The sequence below is a fragment of the Schistocerca cancellata genome, chromosome 8, assembly GCF_023864275.1.
Source record: "Schistocerca cancellata isolate TAMUIC-IGC-003103 chromosome 8, iqSchCanc2.1, whole genome shotgun sequence".
Taxonomy (NCBI): domain Eukaryota; kingdom Metazoa; phylum Arthropoda; class Insecta; order Orthoptera; family Acrididae; genus Schistocerca; species Schistocerca cancellata.
The window spans coordinates 347,157,926-347,177,883 of NC_064633.1; the positions used below are offsets into that span (position 1 = coordinate 347,157,926).

General features: G+C 45.0%; 1 protein-coding gene across 1 annotated transcript in view; it reads left to right on the top strand.

The window, feature by feature from the left end:
* Positions 1-19,958, top strand: part of LOC126095146 (acetylcholinesterase-like) — a 118,439-nt gene that overhangs the window by 62,449 nt on the left and 36,032 nt on the right. Inside the window, exon 5 of the mRNA XM_049909866.1 lies at positions 15,095-15,280. Within this exon, the coding sequence (XP_049765823.1) occupies positions 15,095-15,280 (186 nt within the window). The remainder of the gene's footprint in view (positions 1-15,094; positions 15,281-19,958) is intronic.

Sequence of the window (19,958 nt, forward strand, 5' to 3'; positions counted from 1 at the left end):
CGATATTAACGAGATCCAGGAAAGCAATCAAAGTCTAGAAACTTATCATCTCAAAGCAATCTCTGATGAGATAATTCTTGTCCCACACTTATTGAGTCTCATTTTCACCGAAGAAGATAGTGTAGCTCCATTTGTTCTGTACTAAAAGCTTCTTTATCCGATATAATCATACATATTCCACTCTAGATCATGTCATATTTCAAGTGTGAGAAGTTTTTGTGTCCCACCGCAGATAAAAGAAAATGAGAGTTGCGTAACCCTGTCTAGATATTCATGTTTAATTCTCGTTAGATCACTGAAATGGACATTTTCTTCATTGCAAACGTGATTTTACAAGTATCAGAAACAGTTGTCGGACTGAATGTTTCCCTAGTCTTCCCGCAGTTGAGAGCAACTGTGCGTTTACCCTCGGGTTCATGGGCTCGGTGAATATGACGTAATCACGTTACGAGGATGAGATTCTTGAGAGAAAGAAATATGTGAAAACATCATTCACAAGACGACAGTACATCAGTACGTCACTGAACAACAAAAAGTCACAGATTTTGCCACAATTCAGAACACTTCTTGAGAGTTTTCCAGTTCACTCTAAATTTACTGTATAAACAACACAAAGTTATTCATAAGCATCTCTGGAGTTTTCTAAGACTACTGTGCGAAAACTACAGGCCATACAGAAAGCAGAAACATATCAGTGCACAGAAAATCTCTGTAGCTTTTAATTCACGTTGCAGGTATTCAGTACAGCCACTCTTTGTGACGCGGCAGACGAACTAGTGCATGCAATTCATTGCTGCCCTTGGAACTACAACGATATCAACTCGCTTTGTAAATTACAATACTGGCCATTAAAATTGCTACACCACAAAGACGATGTGCTACAGATACGAAATTTAACCGACAGGAAGAAAATGCTGTGATATGCAAATGATTAGCTTTTCAGAACATTCACACAAGGCTGGCGCCGGTGGCGACACCTACAACGTACTGACATGAGGAATGTTTTCAACCGATTTCTCATACACAAACAACAGTTGACCGGCGTTGCCTGGTGAAAAGTTGTTGTAATGCCTCGTGTAAGGAGGAGAAATGCGTACCATCACGTTTCCGACTTTGACAAAGGTCGGATTGTAGCCTATCGCGATCGCGGTTTATCGTATCGCGACATTACTGCTCGCGTTGGTCGAGATCCAATGACTGTTAGCAGAATATGGAATCGGTGGGTACAGGAGGGTAAGACGGAACACCGTGCTGGATCCCAACGGCCTCAAATCACTAGCAGTCGAGATGACAAGCATCTTATCCGCATGGCTGTAACGGATCGTGCAGCCACGTCTCGATCCCTGAGTCAACACATGGGGACGTTTGCAAGACAACAACCATCTGCACAAACATTTCGACTACGTTTGCAGCAGCATGGACTATCAGCTCGGTTACCCTTGACGCTGCATGACAGACAGGAGCTCCTGCGATGGTGAACTCAACGAAGAACCTGGGTGCACGAATGGCAAAACGTCATTTTTTCGGATGAATCCAGGTTCTGTTTACAGCATCATGTTGGTCGCATCCGTGTTTGGCGACATCGCGGTGAACGCACATTGGAAGCGTGTATTCGTCATCGCTATACTGGCGTATCACCTGGCGTGATGGTATGGGGTGGCATTGGTTAAACGTCTCGGTCATCTCTTGTTCGCATTGACGGCACTTTGAACAGTGGACGTTACATTTCAGATGTGTTACGACCTGTGGCTCTACCCTTCATTCGATCCCTACGAAACCCTACATTTCAGCAGGATAATACACGACCACATGTCGCAGGTCTTGTACGGGCCTTTCTGGATACAGAAAATGTTCGACTGCTGCCTTGGCCAGCACATTCTCCAGATCTCTCACCAATTGAAAGCGTCTGGTCAATGGTGGCCGAGCAACTGACTCGTCACAATACGCCAGTCACTACTCTTGATGAACTGTGGTATCGTGTTGAAGCTGCATGGGCAGCTGTACCTGTACACGCCATCCGAGCTCTGTTTGCCTCAATGCCCAGGTGTTCAGGTTATTACAGCCAGAGGTGGTTGGCCTGGGTACTGATTTCTCAGGGTCTATGCACCAAAATTGCGTGAAAATGCAATCACATGTCAGTTCTAGTATACTATATTTGTCCAATGAATATCCGTTTATCATCTGTATTTATTCTTGGCGTAGCAATTTCGATGGCCAGTAGTGTATATTCACTAGGTTGCCTAACTGCAGACGCGAACTGATTATAGAGTGGATGGTATGTCTACATGTTCTGAAATACCTGCCCCCTAGTTGTGTACTCTGCAACTACGTCACATCGCGTATTACGAATCGAAACTTGGCGAGAAGATATATCCGCTGATAGAAGAAGTGGACAAAAGTGCGGAAACAGTACGCATTCCACACCTAAAACGGAGTAAGAAGACAGAAGGTATTTGACTAGGATTGGATAAATACAAGAATTGTATGCAGAATGAGATTTTCACTCTGCAGTGGAGTGTGCGCTGTTATGAAACTTCCTGGAAGATTAAAACTGTGCGGCGGACCGAGACTCGAACTCGGGACCTTTGGCTTTCGCGGGCAAGTGCTCTACCAAGTGAGCTACCCAAGCACGACTCACGACCCGTCCTCACAGTCCAGTTCTGCCAATACCTCGTCTCCTACCTTCCAAACTTCACAGAAACTCTTGCCCGCGAAACGCAAAGGTCCCGAATTCGAGTCTCGGTCCGGCACACTGTTTTAATCTGCCAGGTAGTTTCAAGAACTGTATGGTTTTCCAGGTAATCTTACACAATTCTTTCTGCAAAATAGTGGCAATTTCAGGTAACGGTGATGGAGGTGGATGGCGATCACTCTTACCTCTCTCCAACGTAGACGGCAAAGTCTCAGTAATACTGACATTTGGTGACTGTGGTGGCAGGGGAAATGCGACACAACATCCTCGGGCACAGGAAACCATCCCTCAACGATACGAGCTGAGTGAACAGAAGGCCTGTTGTCTAGGAACAAAACGTTCATCTGAGGAACAAACAATTTACTCCGGGATGAACCTGATCAGCCAAAATGGGCATATAATCTTTGGCACTAATGCGATCTTGCGAAAGGAATCATGGGACCTATGGAGTACCACAATAAGGTGACCAGGTCATCACTAAAACCCGAACACCTGACGAATCGAGCTGAGTGAACAGGAGGCCTGTCGCCTAGGAACGAAGCGTCACCTAGTGCACAAACAATTTACCCTGGGATGAAACAGACCAGCCAAAATGGTCATACAATCCTTGGCAGTACTGCGACCCTGCGAAAGCTATCGTGGGTCCTAATACCACAGTACGGTGGCCCAGGTCACCACCGAAACACGAACACGTTTCACTCATGAGGCGTTAACCCGACCAGAAGCAGGAAACAATGTGAAACAAGACTCATCCGGCGAAATGGTATCATTACATTGTTCCATAATCCAGATATTATTCGTTCAGCACCACAATTTCGTTTTAAGGCAACTAATATCACTTTTGAGTCGTTTGGAATTTCCAGCACGCCCCGCAATTCCCAGCTAAGAGATATCCCTTAGTGTTATTTTGGTGCTGACATGGTTCACGATTGCGACATTTTTCGTCACAAACCTCTTCACTGACCGTCCGTGACGATCACTCAACGCACAATTTCGACCACATTGTGACATAAAATGATAAATCAAGACCCTAAGCTGTTGACAGGCGTTGATATACATCAACGGGGACAGTTGAAAATGTGTGCCACAACGCGGACTCGAACCCGGGATCTCCCGCTTACGTGGCAGACGCTCTATCCATCTGAGCCACCGAGGGCACAGAGGATAGTGCGACTGCAGGGATTTATCCCTTGCACGCTCTCCGTGAGACCCACATTCCCAACTTAATGTCCACACACTACATTCGTGATGTCCCTGCCCATTACACTCATTACTCGCGGCAGACAATCTTACCGAGTCCCGTAAGAGTTCGGCCAATGCGTGTGGATGCAACACAAAAGAAGGTCAATGGCCGGTTAGCCTTAACTATATGAAGATGGTATATGTTCTTTCGGACATGCCCGAAAGAACAGATACCATCTTCATACCATCTTCACATAGCGACATAGCGGATGACATTCTGCTTTCCCTGCATGCCGCAAAAATCTTCGGCACAGTGCCTCTTTAAACATCAGACTCTTCGGCTCGTTGGTAACGGAACCACCGGTCATACGAGCACCAACAATTTTCTCACGTTCGAATTCACTTAGCTTCTACATAATGAACTTCTAGCTAAGAAGGAGACTGTTCTGACCACAATTGACAGTTCCAAAGCATTGAGGACATGGTACAGGTACCATTTGTAGCCGCGTACAACAGCGCAATCTGCAGTTTTAGCTAGCACCTGCATTTATGTTCAAGCACGTATCTCTCGCGATATTTCCAAATTTTTGCTCGTTCCCTGTACGTGTCATTTTTCCGCGTATATTGTAGTTTCCGCGCAGTCGTTTTCAGACTTCCCGGAGGTAGTTACGAATAATCCTGAACCTATGGAGTACATGAAATTATTGCATTTACTGATCAAAAGCTTAGGCAGATCTCAATACCAGCATCCAATTCTCCATATTCGTATGATAGTCGTGGTATCGCCACTAATGGGAGCAGCAATATCAAAAAGCGGTAAAGCACATTGTCGACAGGCCACGATCTTTCTGCTGTCGAGTTCCAACACGCTGCTGGATGTTTCTCTTCCTTAGACGAGACGTAACACGATCTTCTCACATACAACCAAGATTCACACGCGAAATCTGAATTAACTCATTTCATAATGTTTCCTCATACACTCCTAACTGCTATGCGCTGTTGTGCCGAAACGTTAATCATTTGCATATGCAAGTACATGGCGTATTTTGTACCACTTTGGCATTTGCTGCACGTTTCCTTCATGGGGATGCAATTTTAATGCACAACAATGTACATTGTACACATTTATTTCTATGGGTCTGCGGTGATCAGTTTCACACCATCTGCGTTACACTTTGGATTTATTAATGATTTTTTGGGGCAGGTTGGCATACTACTGCTCTTCAGCTAAATGACGTTAAACATGCACATAACCTTTTATACGGTTGAGATATTAAAAAATAAGTTTAAAGTAGAATAAAATGATTGTGTGTGGTACTTTACTGCAAAATAGAGAGGGTGATCTTGTAGTCGGTGTTAAGGCGATGACGATTGCCATGGAAAAATCCGGCACGTCCTTTGAAGCGATTTCCCAACAGACGATGAGTGCATTGTTAAGGATGGGAGGATAGAGAAATGACAGGAGTAGAACAGTGCAGATAAATAGGAGTAGGAGGTAACACTGGGCTGGGAACAGAGACCTATAAACAACTGTAGCCAGAGGAAGAAGGAGCGAGAGTGCATCAGGATGCTCCGAAAGGTGTTGGAGCCTTGATCTAAGGAGACGTTATGGGGATTAGAGCAGATTTTCGGATCAGTAAGTTGCCTTGCAATAAAATGTGGTGTAGAGGACCCACCCTGATAGCCGAGCGCTATGACGCTGCCTCCGGGATTCGGGGAGATGAGCCAGACCTGGATCAAATCATATCGCGTATTAACAACGAAGGCTGGCGAGCCGATCAGCCTAGATGTAGTTTTTAGGCAGTTTTCCAGATCCTGCTAGGTAAATGCCGCGCTGTTACCAAGTCCCACCTCAGATACACCCTATGCAAACATTTAGCGAAACGTTCTCACATTTGAACGTAAAACTTACTCTACACGCAGACAGATGGGGTAGACTCATTCCGTCCTGATGTTAGTGTTGGCCTTAGGAACGGCGTCATAGCTAAAACCCATATAACAATGCCGATCCCGTGGAGATACAACCATCTATAACGCCGATTCACGCACCTTCTACCCCTCTGTGGGTGTGCCCCTGGGCTCTGTCTTCTCCCCTCTCCTCTACCTCCTGTATACGTCAGATATGCCCCCCCCCCTCCAGTACACCTCCTGCAGTATGCCGATGACACTGCCTTCCTTGCCCTCGCTCCTACCCTTCAACAGTCTCAACGCCTTCTCCAGAATCACCTTGATCTTTTTGCCGCACGGTGTAAACAGTGGCTCCTGAAAATCAATCCTTCCAAGACCTACGCAATCATCGTAGTTTGTACCACTCACTCCTTCTGGCTCCTTGATTTTTTCCTTACCATCTGCCCCTGTCCTGTCCGCCTCTCCCCCACCCTCACCTAACTTGGCCTCACCATTGACCGTCACCTCACCTGGATCCCTCATCTCCGCTCTATCCAATCCAAAGCCCACAACCACCTCTGACTCCTTAAACTCCTCTCTGGCCAGACATGGGGGTTGAACCCCTCTACCATCCTCCAAATCCTTAATCCGTCCTATCCTCTGTTAAGCCAGTCCCACCCGGATATCCGCTCCCCCCCCCCCCCCAAATTCTGTAAGTCTCTCCAGATCCTCAATCACCATGCACTCTGCCTCGCCTTCCGTATACGCCTCCCGTCACCCATGCGGATCCTCTATGACCTGATTCCTTTCTCCCATCTGCTCCTTTTCTACACCTCCCACTGCCTTGATCCCCCACATCCCATGGTTGCTCCTCTCCTCTCCCACCCCTGCCTGTTACTGCGCCTTCCCTGTTGTGTCCCCCCTACCCTCCACCTTTACACCCTTCATCTCCTTTCCCAAGGTGGCTTCCACCAACTCCCCCTCCCGGATGATGCCCTCTCTCCCTCCATTTGTCCCTCCTATCAACTCTGATCTTCACCTACCCCTCCCTCCCTCTGCCCTTTTCCTGGGCTCCCTCTCCCTCCCCTACTTCAATCCTGTTCTTCCCTGCCTATCCCCTCTTTGACTCCCTTCTCTCCCCCAAGTCATTTCGCTTCCCCCCCCCCCCTGCCTTCCCCGCTCCTTCACACATCCACTCTGCCCCCTTTTCCTATGTCCTCTTCCTCCATCGGCTCATTCCCTTTTTTCATTTTCCACTCCTCCCCCCTTTTTCCCCCTCATTGGTCAGGGTCCACCCCCTGGCACCATGTCGCCTATAGTGCTGTTTTCAGTGAATGTTCAGTGTTGTGCGCCCCTTGTCAGTGTTGCGAACAGCCACCATACTATCGCTCGTTGTGTTTTTTATCTCGTGCGAATAGACACCAGACTGTCGCCATGTTTTTTAATTGTGACTGTCTATTTACTGTGTGTCTTCATCCGCATCGTCAAAGCCATGTTTTTATATTTTAAATTCCGCGACTTTCCGCCATTTTAGGTTATTAACGAAGTCACCGTTTTATCGCTTTTTTATATTGTTTGTTATCTTACCATTGTTTGTTTAACTCTTCTCTCGGCTGTAGAGCAGCATACTAAGCTGCTGTCAGCCTGCCCCTCCCCCTCCCCCCTGTGCTAGTTCAAGAGATTGTTACCTTTCTTATATTGCGTGGGTCCTTCATGGTTGTCTCCAAGTGCTTGGGTTTCTTGTACCTTTATGGACTACGTTATAGGCTAAGCGTCTCAAATGTGGTATTGAACAGGGATGCTGAAAATTAAGTAGACTGTTAAAGTGTGAGATCTGGTGTAGAATCAGGGAGAAAAGAAATATAAGGAAAAGCGTCACTAGAAGACGGGACAGGATGATAGGACCTGTGTTAAGAGATCAAAGAATAACTTTCAAGTTACTAGTAGAAGTCGTAGGGGTCAAAAAGTGTAGGGAAAGGCAGTGATTACAAAATTTGCAACAAATTATGCACGACTTCGGTTGTAAGTGCTATTCTGAACTGAGACTGCCATAAAAGAGGAAGTTGTGGTGGATGATATGAAATCAGTAAAAAGTTTACCAATAATCAAAATGGGATTGCCTTAGCGCCGATATGTTATGCTGCCCTGATCGAACACTGCGCTCGTGCTCCGTTGCAAGGGGGCTAACAGGCCTCCCAGTTTCCCCAACGTAGGTGGTACCGTGCCCGAAATATAATTCGTAAAGTCTCTGTATGTCCATTTTTCCAGAGATGGCTGCGCGACTCGGCTGTTCGATGCAGGATGTCAAATGAAACACCTTTCAATCGTCTAGTTTCCAAACTTATCCTATTTGGCTACCAGGTTCGACGATTTATTACGCCATTTCCAGACCCCTGACCGACGTGTAGGAAGATTTCACCTCGTTGCTGGCCCCTGTTTTGACCAGAACCGAGGTGAAATCCTCCAACACGTCGGTCAGGGGCCTGAAGATGGCGTTGTAAATCGCCGAAACTGGTAGCCAAATAAAATAAGCTTGGAAAGTAGACGGGTGAAAGGTGTTCGATTTGACAGCCTATAATTTGTAAATGCTAGACCTTGCGGCCTTTACGGAAAATTGATTTGATTCTTCTCCAGGGAGGGATTGTTGCCTATTCGTAGATGCCCTTCACCCGCTGCACTGATGAAACAAAACGTTACGACCATCCGCTTAATGAGATACTGGTCCACCACTGCGCTCGCATTTTACTTATCATAGCTTCGACAAGTCCTTGGCGGATTTTCGGAGGTATGTGACACTAAATATCTATGCGCAGGTCACGCAGTTTCCATAAATTACGGACTGGTGGTTTGTGGACGCGGCGCTGCCGATTGATAAGAGTTCCTCATGCGTTGCAGCAGTGTGCGCTGAGCGATGTGCTCCGAGACACTTGTGCATGCACCGGCATTGCAGCCTGTCATTCGATCTGTCGTATCGCCATTTATCCCGCTTCACCTCCACGTTCTGAGACGGGGCATGAACGTCTAACATCTCGTCTCCTAATAGTGGGTTCACCGTCCTTGAAGCACTTTCCATAGATGCTCACAACAGTAGCACGCAAACAGCGGAACAGCTTCCCAGCTTTCGAGTTGTTCGTTCACAGGAGTCGGGCCATAACTATCTGTCAAAACGCTAATGTCATTGGATTTCGGCTCGTATCGTCAATGGCATGGTTTCCCATTCATCTCTGCTACGCTTATACATTTTGCTTACCGCGTTGCATGCCTTCAACGCGACTTTGTCTCGTGATGCGCAGTAGCCACAAGTTTTTGACTCAGCTGTGTATAAAGTTGAAAGCGGCTGCTAGGTTCTAACATTAAGGGGAGACTTACTATCTTTGGTTGAAAAAATCGATTTTTTTAAATTCCATTTTTGGATCCATAAAAGTGTTTAGAATCCACCCCTGAAACAGGTTTTCCGAACACGGAAAGGAAATATTTGTTATTCACGGTTGAACAAAAAAATGCATCTGTCTGAAATCGGCCTTTTTCACACACCAGTTTTTTTCTTTCGGGGGACGAGTTGTTGTACCGGTCCTTGGGAGAAAACACTCAAAATTCAAATGAAAGTTTGAACGAGTGTGTTTCAACGTTAGGCTCCCCAGCATTTGCATTCTGGTGCAAAGACTGTGGAGATTGCGACTTTCCTGGCAGTGAGCAGCTTCAACGAAGGGTATTCAGCAATTCTGAAGACCATGGCAACGATGAACGTTACCCCGGGACTCTATTCGACGGAGTTCGCCAAGCATTCGGACGACCACCGGATTCAAGCAGGCGAAAATTGCTTGTCACCGGCCGTACGAGCGGCTCTGGAGCAGCGCAGGATGGAACAGATCGTGCAGAACGCCCTCTATAAGGAAGAGGAAGGACTAGTTTATGGACCTGGAGTAGCACATTCATTGCATAATATTGCAAAACTTCAAAGGCATTTTTCTCGAAATGTTTTTTTATCGCGCGGTATGGTAACTTCAAATCTACTGACCCGATTGGCATGATTATTTGTTTCCGACGAAGCTAACTAAATTATCTAGGAGTTGTACCACTTTTATTCCGATCCATCAACAATAAATATTTTTACTTGGCCGACGAAGTCGAAAATTCGATGAAACAACCTTTTTCTTTTCAAATGACCTTGATTTTGTTTCCTATGGTCCAAATAACTTAAGCGAGGTACAGCTCCTAAAGAATCTTATATACTTCGCTAACGTCAACTCAGTTTTGACCTGTGACATACCGCGCGTGGAGGTCTACATCGAATTTTTATTTCGTTCCGACGGCACTTCCGCCTTTGTTCTTCGACATTTCCGGTCGAAAAATTCCAGTTTGTAGAGGAAATATCAATAAACATTTTGCCCAAATTTGACATTCATATCTATAACACATCTCGAGAAAAAAATTCTCAAAGAACATGCTTTTTTCAGGCCAAAAATAGTAAACCACCCCTTAACCTAAGAGCACACAGCATATTATGTCTCTGATTCTAATGTCGTGGAAACTTACCCCGTTATATGAAATCTGACCCATAAATGGGCAATAATGCAATCTGAATGCTATTAGTGAAACACGCGGAAGTGAACCAACCAACACAACGAAATAATAAAGGGGTATTTAACGCAAGTTAAATCAAGATAAACTGCATCCTAAATCTTCCACTGTTCTACTACAACATGTCAGAGTTAATGTATCACTACTTGTAGAAGTGATATGTGCCATGCAAATGCAAATACGCACAGTATTTTATAATACCTAACGAATGGAAAATGACTCATTTTAAAGCAAAGTCTCGAAGAATTCCTCGCTTCAGCACGTGTCTTGAAGACCACTAGAACTCGTCTATGCAGAAGACAGTTCAGGAACTATTTAAAATACGTTGTACTTAAGTGTGGTGCTTTCATCTACAAAACGTGAGTGAGCACATGCGCGGACGAGCATCAAAGATCGGAGGAGTAAAAAGGACTTCGTGAAGAAAAGGATTCCGAGACAGCTGAATTTAAATTCAGATATTATTAAGAAAACAGACACAGAAGCTCATGAATAATACATACGAATGTTTTCCAACGGAACACGTGGTTGTACAGAGACGTGCACTTACAAAACAGAAAAAAAATAGACGCATATTCATAACAACACCCGTAATATTATTTAATGACTGGGAATGTAGTGTGATAAGCCGCTGATATGCTCGGATGACTCAACGAAAAGCTCATATTGATCCATACGTATTCTAATAAAGACGCAAATCGAACGAAGAAATAACCCTCCTCAGGTAGACCCCAACTGCAAAGCATGTCACATGAATAAATATTAAAAAGCACGAACATATAATTATGTCAGTGCAGTGCAAGCAGGAGGCAACTGTGTCACCAGTAATACTGGATGATATAGCTTAAAAATGTCCGTTTCAGTATCACAGTACAAATGTCTATACTTCACAAGTCGGCAACAGGTAGATGTTCACAGCCGCAGGCGAAAAATAATGTTGCTTTGTCTATCACCACGCCTACACTAGGGTACTCAAGTCTTGGCACCAAGTAATATGACTGTCTGGCGTGACCCAACGTCAAAGTGCTTAGTAGGGACTTGCTTTGCACCACCCAACTGAAGATTAGGCTATTTTTAGTAAACAGGATTTTGACTATAGTATTTTTGAGTCAAAAAATTGCATAGTCACTCGCATACGAGTACATGACATGAAAGTGTTTTATATCGCTTTCAAGATAATTGAGCTAGTGGGAACTGTTGGTATTTTTCAGATGGTTCAAATGGCTCTAAGCACTATGGGACTTAACATGGGGTCATCAGTCACCTAGACTTAGAACTACTTAAACTTAAGGGGATCCGGAAAGGCTCAAAATCATGAAAAGTTCAATTTTTACTTTTTTGCGTTTTCTGAATCTGCAGACTATTACCTTTTAATAGATATATAATTTATTCAATTCCGAAGACTACAACTATTTTTAAATTTTTTTTGAAATGTGTTCTACATGGGCGTGACCCACTGTGGCGCTGTTAAACTGCTGTCAAATGGTGTTATTATTAACGTCCGTGTTCATCAGGTACATTTTAGTGATGTGAGATAAAGTATGTGTTGTGGCTAACCTGTGATTGTTCAATATATATCGCTGGTGTGATTGTTTCATGTTTATTTACTCTGTCGTTATCTCGAAAATATTCGTAATTAATTCTGTTTCTTGACAAAATACAGAACTATTATGGAATGGCTATTAGGCAAAATACACAAAGTGTCGACGAAATGAAGAAGGCTGTTTGGGTTCTTTTTTTTCATACTTCTTCAACCGATGAAAATCCCCAACATAGCTTCTGTCCCAAAGAAGAAGACAGTTGGTGTAAATATAACAAAGGATTGCTAACTGGTGAATTGTACACTCATAAGCATAGTCTGCCTCATGCAATAATGGAGGTGATAAAACCTATTTTCAGAGACTTAGCAGCACCTGAACTGTTGAAAAAGTGTATTCACGGAAAAACTCAAAACCCCAATGGTTGTGTAAATAGTGTTATATGGTCGAGAATCCCCAAGACTGTATTTGTTGGAATAGAAACACTTCACTTTGGTGTGTATGATGCTGTTGCGACTTTCAATGATGGCAACATTGTAAGGTGCAAGGTATTTAGAAATATGGGAATGAAGATAGGTTCTAACGTGGTACGAGCGATGCTTGCTTTAGACAAGGAACGCCTTCGGGCTGCAGACAGGGCTGTAAAGAGTCTAGAAATACAAGCAGATTAAACAGGAGGAGGAACAAGAGGAAGCTGGAGGAGGAGTTTGCAGAGGATGAAGATAATCCATCCTATGGATTACATGTTTTCTAAGGATCTTCCAAACATATTTGTTTCAAACTTTCAGTAAATGTTACACAGTACCTTCTGCATAATTTAACACAGCCTTTTTCCAAAAAAACCATATATTTTTGAATATATAAATAAAAAATTGCAAAAAAATGTTGTGAATTTTCATTACAATTGAAAAAAAATCATCTTTAATAACTGAACTAAAATTTTGTAAAATCCCTGTGTTAAGTTGTAGCCCATATTCCAATAAATAATCTGTAAAAAGTTCAACTTCCTACCTCAAATACTTTGTGAGGAAAGATGTAATTTATAAGCGTTATTTTAACATTGCAAGTATAGGGCGTTACGGAGCCCCTTAACTAACCTAAGGTCATCACAGACATCCATTCCCGAAGCAGGATTCGATCCTGCGACCGTAGCAGCAGTGCGTTGCCGGACTGAAGCGTGGTCTTTTTCATCTGTCTTTTTTCTTACTGGATTTTGTAACTAGTCTTTCTGTCGTATCGTCTGGGCTTGAAGTGTGTCTCAGCTGTAAAGGACACCGTATATAGGTCGCTGGTACTGCTCGAGAGTTTGGGACGTGTAGTAGGTTGCATTGAAGGTAGTCATCGAAGCAGTTCAGAGGCGGACTGCTAGGTTTGTTAGCGGTAGCTTCGAGCGACAGCAAGTATTATGGAGATTCTTCGGGAACTCAAATGGAAATCCCTGGAGGGAAGGTGACGTTCATTTCGACAAGCACTATTGAGAAAATTTAGAGAACCGGCATTTGAAGCTGACGGCTGATCGATTCTGCTCCCGCCAACATACATCGCGCGTCAGGACCACGAAAATAAGATACGAGAAATTAGGGCCCATACGCAGACGTACAGACACGCGTTTTTCCATCCCTCTATTTGCAAGTGGAACAGAGGGGGAAATGATAAGTAGTGGTACAGGGTACCCTCCGCCACTCACCGTACGGTGGCTTGCGCAATATCTATGTAGATAGATGTACACTATTGGCCATTAAAATTGCTGCACCCAGAATAAATGCAGATGATAAACGAGTATTCATTGGACAAATATATTATACTAGAACTGACATGTGATTACATTTTCCGCAGTTTGGGTGCATAGATCCTGAGAAATCAGTACCTAGAACAACCACCTCTGCCCGTAATAACGGCTTTGATACGCCGGGGCATTGAGTCAAACAGAGCTTGGATGGCGTGTACAGGTACAGCTGCCCATGCAGCTTCAACTCGATACCACAGTTCATCAAGAGTAGTGACTGGCGTATTGTGACGAGCCAGTTGCTCGGCCACCATTGACCAGACATTTCAATTGGTGAGAGATGTGGAGAATGTGCTGGCCAGGGCAGCAGTCGAACATTTTCTCTACCCAGAAATGTCCGTACAGGACCTACAACATGCGGTCGTGCATTATTCTGCTGAAATGTAGTGATTCGCAGGGATCGAATGAAGGGTAGAGCCACGGGTCGTAACACATCTGAAATGTAACGTCCACTGTTCAAAGTGCAGTCAATGCGAACAGGCGGTGATCGGGACGTGTAACCAGTGGCATCCCATATCATCACGCCGGGTGATACGCCAGTATGGCGATGACGAATACACGCTTCCAATGTGCGTTCACCGCGATGTCGCCGAACACGGATGCGACCATCATGATGCTGTAAACAGAACTGGATTCATCCGAAAAAATGACGTTTTGCCATTCGTGCACCCAGGTTCTTCGTTGAGTACACCATCGCAGGTGCTCCTATCTGTGACGCACCGTCAAGGGTAACCGCACCCATGGTCTCCGAGCTGATAGTCCATGCTGCTGCAAACGTCGTCGAACTGTTCGTGCAGATGGTTGTTTGCTTGCAAACGTCCCCATCTGTTGACTCAGGGATCGAGACGTGGCTGCACGACCGCTAGTGATACGAGGCCATTGGCATCCAGCACAGCGTTCCGTATTACCCTCCTGAACCCACCGATTCCATATTCTGCTAACAGTCATTGGATCTCGACCAACGCGAGCAGCAATGTCGCGATACGATAAACCGCAATCGCGATAGGCTACAATCCGACCTTTACCAAAGTCGGAAACGTGATGGTATGCATTTCTCCTCCTTACACGAGGCAACACAATAATGTTTCACCAGGCAATGCCGGTCATCTGCTGTTTGTGTATGAGAAATCGGTTGGAGAGTTTCCTCATGTCAGCACGTTGTAGGTGGCGCCACCGGCGCGAACCTTGAGTGAATGCTCTGAAAAGCTAATCATTTGCATATCACAGCATCTTCTTCCTGTCGGTTAAATTTCGTGTTTGTAGCATGTCATCTTCGTGGTGTAGAAATCTTAATGTCCAGTGGTGTAGATGTAGAATTACAGTCTGTAAGCATGGAAGTGCCCGCATCGAGATCACTATCCGTTCTATGGCGGTAGAGATTTGGTACAAGTGTTTACACATTCCTCCTAAGACTGATGTCCCCTGACGCAGGCTTCCTGAGCACCGGAGACGAGGCGGCCCCCGGCAACGCGGGCCTGCGGGACCAGATGCTGGCGCTGAGCTGGGTGCAGCGCAACATCGCGGCCTTCGGTGGCGACCCTGCCAGGGTGACGGTCGGCGGCGAGAGCGCGGGCGGCTGCTCCGTGGGGGACCTCATCGTCTCGCCAGCAGCAGCAGGTAATCTGCCGCCCGCTCACCTCACGTTCACCACGACCCATCTGAGAGTATTCGGACAATTATTCATTTACATCACCGAGTGACGTGACGCAGTGGTTAGCACACTGGACTCCCATTCGGAAGGACGACGGTTCAATCTCGCGTCCGGCAATCCTGCTTTAGGTTTTCCGTGATTTCCCTAAATCGTTCCAGGCAAATGCCGGAATGGTTCCTCTGAAAGGGCACGGCCGACTTCCTTCCCCGTCCTTCCCTAATCCGATGAGACCGATGAACTCGCTGTTTGGTCTCTTGTCGCAAACACCCCGAACCCAGCCCAACCCCAACCCAATTCATTTACATCGCTTTTCCCTTTTATTTAGGCAGACGATAATCACATCTCTTAGTCATACCATAGCCGATTTCTACTATAAGCTTCAATCAACTTCAGATCTGCCACCGCTGGCCATTAGAAACACACTGAAGGATAGCAGATAACGGTATATTAAAGGTTTCCAGACATGGCTGCCAATTGTACTAATCGTGTGCGTACCAAATAAAGTACATCTGACACTAACAATGGATCTTACATGGATGGGTATCACGCCGAATTGTGCTTGATAGACATGCTGCTTCACCTCAAACATAGTGTTCAGCGTGCTAGTATATTGACAACCTGTGACTAGGTGTCAGACTGAATACGTCACAAATATAAAGGCTGTTGTCTAAATTAACGGCTATATGAACCAGAGATGGTTGTGTGGTGTGTACAATATTATCCCACACTATCACGCCACACGTTAGGTCCGCATCACGGTGACGAATGCAGTCTAGTATCGTTCACTCTTTTCGGAGCCTCGACAGACGGGTATGTCCCACGAATTAGCGTACACGTAACTAGCACTCGTCTGAAAAGACGACTTGGCCCCATTCTGTCCCGTGCGTCGTTGCTGAACATACCGACGTCGGCGCGATTCTCTGTGCTGCCGCGTCAAAGGAAACCGCAACAATGCTCGCAGAGACGACAGTCCGTGGTGCTCCATACACCGGCACACTGTCATTGACTTGCAGACGGTGGACTCTGCGGTCCCGTGCGTCAACGTGGTGTCTCCAATTACAATTACTTTAGCCATAACATTCTGGACTGTCGGAGGAAGCCGCATCATTGAGGGAGGCATTGCTCGGAAGCAGCACAGTGGAAAACTGGCTAGTGGGAATTGCCACTGTATCTGAAGCATCTGCACAAGGGTCGGAAAGGCCACGGTGGGAAAGTCAACGGAGCCGCACAATTCGTGTGCTTACTTTTGTTGCTGCAAACCTGCCTGTAGAAGTAACACCACTTGTCAGAATGACGTCAAATTGCAGTGGAATATTATCGGAGAATGGGGAAAGTGTATGGCAAAAGAGAAATAATACAATACACCTGTCCTCTCGCCGCAGTTGAATGCCTGAAATGCGTTGTGTATAATCCTCCCGAATCTATCGATTCGATATTCAAAAGAGAAATGTGGAATCCATCCAGTGCGAGCAGCAATATCGCGGAACGATAAACGGTCTCGGTAGTCCACGATTGTGCCGCTACTGAATTCCGGTACGTCCATACAGAAGGCATAATACCATCATCTCACAAACAACCAACATCCAACTGCAGTTTCTGAATAAGAACGTTGTGTATTATCCCCCTACACAAAGAATGTACATAGCGTTACTGGTACGCACTTTGTGCGGTTGCACTGAAATGCTGATCACTTGCATATTAAGGCATACAGCGGTTAGACAAAAATATGAAAACATCACGAGGAATGCATGCCGAACATAAATGCAGATGTTGGCCAAGCCTGCAGGCAGCGCTGTTGTGTGTGATCACGATCAATGCATGAGCAATACCTTCAATATGCTCCAAGTGTCAGTCGTGGCCAGAACAGCGTTGAGTGTAATTCTGATTGCATGATGTCGGGCCTTAATGAAGTCCAACCTGGCCAAATTATTAGTGGTCGTATAGTGGGTGCTTCTGTAATTAAGATAGCAGAACCGTTTCATGTTTCAACAGGCAGTATATCGAAGATTTATACCGCATACAGGGAAAGCGGAAAACCTCATCCGCTAAGTCACGACGCCGATGAAAGTGTGTGTTGAGTGACTGAGACGGACGGTAACTGAAGATGGTTTGACCGAAGACAAGAGGACAGCTGCTGCAAAAGTCGCTGCAGTACTGAAGTCGTACCCACCAACCCAGTCAACACCAAAACATCACGACGGAAGCACCATAAACAGGGAATCTCAGGGCAAGCTGGAATTACAAAACCACTCACCAGTGATGCAAATGACCGTAACAGAAAAACATGGTGACAAAACCATAAAACTTGGTCTATGGAATAACTTTAGTCTTGTTTCACACTATCTGACAGAGGCTGCACAAATATTCACAGATCTGGATGAGATTTCAGTGTGCTGCAGAGATTGGCAACTTGCTCTAAATGTTCAGAAATGTAAAATTTCACACTTCACAAAACAAAAAGACGTAGTATCCTATGACTGTGATATTAATGCCCCACTGCTGGAATCGGCCAACTCATACAAATGCCTGGGTGTAACACTTTGTAGGAATATGAATCGGAATGATCATATAGGTTCACTCGCGTATAATACATTGTCCAAAATTCCTCATACTTTTTGTCTGGCTCTGAGAAGAGCCTTTGTTGTAGTTTGTGCTGTTGTCTTGAGTAGCCATGAGAGAGTGATCTGGTATGGCTGCCGGCAGTGGAGACTTTTCACCGTCCTGCCTTAGCAGTACGTTGCCCGGGGCACACCGTCCTGGAGGCTGCCTACACGTCGCACCCCAGCACATTAAAATCCACCCCGATCCCCTGGTTGCACACCATCAGCAACATCCCACCACCGGAATTACGACGCTAAGAAGCAATCGATCGAGAATGCAGGACACTACACCACCCCGACTGTCCACAAGACCTCTTAAACAACCCTCCCCCAGACCGCTTAAAACTTCGGAATCCACTGTGGCATAATGGAAGGGACGATAAGAAGTTCGACATTAAAGAAGAGTGGCACAAGAGATGGAATGCTGCAACAATAGCACATCGAGGTGTCCAAGACCCAACTGCCAGCCTACCAGGATTTCATCTGCAGAAAAGGGAGTGGACAAGGCTGAACAGAATAAGAACTGGCCGCACCAGCTGCGACGTTATGATGCACAAGTGGGGACTCCGAGATTCTCCAGCCTGTGATCGTGGGGTCCAAGAACAAACTGTTCAACATACTGTTAGAAATTGTCCTCAGAGGAAGTATCCTGGACCATATAGTGCACATTAGTAATGCCACTGCCTCTGCTGTTAGTTGGCTTCAATCATTAGATATTGAACTATGATAAAATGTATCTGCCTTTTTTAACTTGCAATTATACCAAAGCAGTCAGTAATATTAAGTTAGTAATTTCCACAATTTAAAAATGTGTATACAATTTGTGCCAAAAAGTAAAATTAAAGTATATGTAAATGCTTAGGCAGATATACATTTTAAATTAAACTTTATGCCATTCGATAAACAAATAAATAAATAAATACTCGTGTATAAAACAGGTGGTAGACTTCGTATTGGTAGAATACCGTGGAAGTGCATTCAGTCTACAAAAGAGATTGCTTTCAAATCACTCGTGAGTCCGGTTCTAGAATATTGCTTATGTGTGTGTGACCCGTAGCAAATAGGACTAACAGGGAGTATCGAACGTACACATAGTATGTCAACATGAATGGTCACAGCTTTGTTTAATCCGTGGGTCAGTGTCACACGGATACTGAAGGAACTGAACTGGAATACTTTTGGAGACAGACGTAAATTATCCGGAGAAAATTAACAAAGTTTCAAGAATCGGCTGTAAATGATTACTCTACAGCCCCCTACATATCGCTCACATAAGGCTTGTGAGGATAAGATTAGAGTAATTACTGCACCCACTGAGGTTTCAACCATCCTTCCCATACTCCTTCTACGTGAATGGAACGGGAAGAAATTCTAATAACTGGTCCCCGTTGTTGTTGTTGCTGTCTTCAGTCTTGAGATTGGTTTGATGCAGCTCTCCATGCTACTCTATCCTGTGCAAGCTTCTTCATCTCCCAGTACTTACTGCAACCTACATCCTTCTGAATCTGCTTAGTGTATTCATCTCTTGGTCTCCCACTACGATTTTTACCCACCACGCTGCCCTCCAATGCTAAATTTGTGATCCCTTGATGCCTCAGAACATGTCCTACCAACCGGTCCCTTCTTCTAGTGAAGTTGTGCCACAAACTCCTCTTCTCCCCAATTCTATTCAATACCGCCTCATTAGTTACGTGATCTACCCATCTAATCTCCAGCATTCTTCTGTAGCACCACATTTCGAAAGCTTCGATTCTCTTCTTGTCCAAACTATTTATTGTCCATGTTTCACTTCCATACATGGCTACACTCCATACAAATACTTTCAGAAACGACTTCCTGACACTTAAATCTATACTCGATGTTAACAAGTTTCTCTTCTTCAGAAACACTTTCCTTGCCATTGCCAGTCTACATTTTATATCCTCTCTACTTCGACCACCATCAGTTATTTTGCTCCCCAAATAACAAAACTCCTTTACTACTTTAAGTGTCTCATTTCCTAATCTAATTCCCTCAGCATCACCCGACTTAATTCGACTACATT